At 56.6% G+C, this 3,401-nt stretch overlaps 1 protein-coding gene across 2 annotated transcripts; it reads right to left on the bottom strand.

Moving 5' to 3' along the window:
• Positions 1-437: 437 nt before the first annotated feature.
• On the bottom strand, positions 438-2,918 carry LOC109621226 (Heat stress transcription factor A-6b). 2 transcript variants are annotated; one of them, XM_020540201.3, is made up of 3 exons: positions 2,696-2,918; positions 1,833-2,509; positions 438-1,717 (listed from the first exon to the last, which is right to left on the bottom strand). In XM_020540201.3, exons 2-3 carry the CDS (start codon positions 2,163-2,165, stop codon positions 935-937), a joined length of 1,116 nt encoding a protein of 371 aa, XP_020395790.1. In that variant the 5' UTR covers positions 2,166-2,509; positions 2,696-2,918; the 3' UTR covers positions 438-934. The 2 variants fall into 2 exon arrangements, with proteins under 2 accessions (XP_020395790.1, NP_001335364.1); NM_001348435.1 differs by having other exon boundaries at positions 544-1,717; positions 2,647-2,761.
• Positions 2,919-3,401: the final 483 nt, after the last annotated feature.

The raw sequence follows: 3,401 nt of genomic DNA on the forward strand, positions 1-3,401 counted from the left end.
GAATTTAGAGAGAGGGAAAGCCTAGAATGAGAAAAGGAAGAATAACACATGATTTTGGATGATAATTAGAAAGAAATTTTATACCCAAAATTTGGGTGTTACAAACATCCTCTACTCTGTTACGCTCGACGCCATGGGCTTAGACCGGGACCACCTTCGTCCGACAGGAGGATGAGGACCCTTCCACGGGGTCGTCCCGGACGACCTCGCTCTAGCGAATCAACCTCTCGATCACATTCGAGACGCCGACCAACTTGAGGACTGAGACCCTCACCTTCGACCTTCGAAGTGGTTAGATTTATGGGACTTATCACACCATTCTTGGGCGACCATGTTACGTGAAGTTCATGGACATCACCAACTACACCTACCTAAAGCTCAAAATGTCGAGCCCCGCAGGCACCATCACCGATAAGCCATATTTTTCAAACTTGAAATGATTTTAGCTTTACCAAAAAAGTTGGTTTTCAGGAAAAGACAAAGCTACAACTGTTTTTTTGTCTACCTGCTCCGCCCAGAAGAATAAGAATGACACGTCAGGTACACATTTGAGAAGTGCCTTTGTTTCATCCTGATTGTAGCCGTAGCTGTAAACCCCGTAGTCGGACTAAACCGCAGCGAAGAAGCCCGCGCCATTGATAGTAAATATACGAGTAGGCTGCAGCCTTGCTGCTCGCCTGCTCCCTGATAGTAATATACGAGTAGGCTGCAGCCTCGCTGCTCCATCTTCTAGAAGCTTCGTAGTTCGACGAGCATCCCGAACATTCCTTGGCAACCGGCCAAACGCAAGCACTTTTGCAACTTGCATAGCCCCGCGACAAGAAGTCAGGCGCCGGATAAAAAACTATCGCCTACGACTAATTGCGATGCCCACTGGGAGCTTCCACTTCCATAGACCATAGTGGGTTCTGGAATGTGGAACGTTCTGGAACTTTCACTTGCCACCGGGGCTACCCGGGTTCGGGTTCAAGTGGTAGATGCTCTGCACCAGCACATCCACGTCGTCGTCCACGTCGTTGTCCACGTCAGCTCCGTTCCCCTCCTCGCCATCGCATCTGCCCTCCCTGTGCTTCTCCTCCAGGCCGAGGTTGAGCAACTTCGCCCAGAAGCTCTCCGTGTCCTCGCCGCCGCCGCCGCCGCCCCTTCTCTCCCACCGTCTCTCGTCGTCGTCCGCCTCCGCCACGCCGTTGACGCCGACCGGAAGTCCGGAAATGTAGTCGCTCACCGCCGACTCCGTGGCAGTGCCGCTTCTCTCGCCGTCGCGCGGGAGGTACTCGATGGGGCGGCGGCGCTTTCTGGAGAGCGCGTCCTCGAGCTCCCTGCGGCAGCCGCCAAGGCCCTCCCGGTCGACCAGCATCCGGATGAAGCTCGGGTTCTTCATGGCACGCGCGAGGAACACCGTCATCTGCTGCTGCTTCTGCTCCGCCGTGGTGATGCGCTTCTCCATGGCCTGCATCTGCGCGCGCGTCGCCTGCTGCTCCTGCCGCAGCTTCACCACCTCCGCGAGCAGGATCCCCCTGTCGCGCTGCAGCCGGTGCACCTCGCCGTCGAGCCCGAACTGCCCCACCTCCAGGCAGGCCGACGGCGCCTGCCCCTGCTGCGCCGACGGGCTCGACGGCGGGCGCCGGCGCTTGATCGTCCTGAGGAGCTCCCTCTGGCCACGCTGGAACCCCTCGTTCGCGAACTCCCACCTGTCCGGGTCAACCTTCCTGAACCCCTGCAACGAACGAGTCCTGCGTCACATGCCGGCGATCGACCGCCATCCACGGCTCAACAACTCAAGCATGAACAACGGAATTGAAAGCCAAGAACAGGGAGTGAACTTGACTCACGTAGGTGTTGAGCTGGCGGACGAAGCTGGAGAAGTTGCTGTGCTTGAAGTAGCGTGGGAGGATCACCAAGGCGAAGGCGTTGGCGTCCCAGACGACGAAGCTGGTTCCGGCGAACCCCCAAGAGACGATGGTGTCGGTGTTGGGGTCGTCCACGACGTCGTATGTCTTGGTCAGGAACGGAGTGGGTCCCACCTCGCCGAGTCCTTCCATCGGCCGGGGCATCTCCGGCAAGGCGACGGCCCACGAGGCCGCCGCCGCCGCCGCCGCAGACGCGCAGGTGAAGTCGAAGTCCAAGTCGAACTCCTCCTTCACAATGCCGTGGAAGGGATCCATGGCCGCAGCGCCAGCAACCCAACAAACAGACAAACGCGATCCAGCAATGGCAGAAGAACAGAGGCACGCTTGACGGAGCAGGGGGGTGGTGAAGGGAAGTCGAAAGGAATCAATCAATCAATCAATCCAAACGAACGAACGAACGAATCAAGAGCAGGTCCAAAAGAACGCGACCTTTGGCTGAAAAAAAAATGACAGCTGAACTAGCTCAGTCTGAAAATGGACTTTGTGAATGCCACAAGAGCACAAGAATTCAGTTGAGTAGAGATGGCTAGATGCAAATGTTCGCGAAAACCTGTCTCTCGACTTTAGCGGGCCCGATTAGAGAACCTCAACTGAAGGTTCTGCAAATTGGAAAGAAAAGGAAAGAAATGAGTACTGAAACTGCCCCGGCGAGAAGCAGAACTTGGCACAGAGCAGAGGAGGGGCAGACGAGGGGAGGAAGAAGAAAGCGAGTGAGAGCAACACTGCATGAACGTACAGAGCGTGAAGGACCAGAGCAGAGAGCGAGCGAGCGGGAAGTACAGTACCCCACTTCCGAGCGAGTCGCAGCTTTCCCTTTGTACTTGAGGCGGGTATACGGCGATACCGCGTCGTCGGGACCTTTACCAGTAGGCAAGTACACGCGGGCCGCCACGACGACGACTTTATACGGCCCGGCGCGAGGCCCCCACGGTACGTCGGGCACCCGGCGTCGGCGCCGAACATTCCAGACGGTTCTGGAATGGAAGGGATGGCCGCGACGCCTTCGTTTGGGGGCGTTGTTTAATCCGGGAGCGGGTAAGGTGACGTGGCGGCGAACGTTCGCGAAGGCGCGGGCGAGAGTTCTGGAAGCGTCCGCCCATCCCCCGTTCAGCTTCCCGAGCGTATTTTATTGCCGGTGCTCTCCCGCTTTTGGCCAACCCGCGGGCGACGGGTGGGGACCAGCTGGATCGCGGGAGCCGGGAGACGCTGCGCCGTCGTGCGAGCGTGCGCTCGGATTGGACCTGGACGAGAGGTGGCCGGATGTCATGTGATGTGACGCCGCAGGCGCAAGGCAAGTGGGGGTTGGTCTGCTGGACATGTCTTCTGAAACGAAAATGATACTCGTACTGGATCATCACGATTACGAGTGTGTGTTTGTTTCTAAGTTCTAATCTTTAGTCTCTAATTTAGTCTCTAAATTACTAAACACGTAGATTAAGGAAGTGTTTTGTTTCTAAAGACTAAAAATTAGACCCTGCATTTTATTTTATT

The sequence above is a fragment of the Zea mays genome, chromosome 1 (genome assembly GCF_902167145.1).
Source record: "Zea mays cultivar B73 chromosome 1, Zm-B73-REFERENCE-NAM-5.0, whole genome shotgun sequence".
Classification (NCBI taxonomy): Eukaryota; Viridiplantae; Streptophyta; class Magnoliopsida; order Poales; family Poaceae; genus Zea; species Zea mays.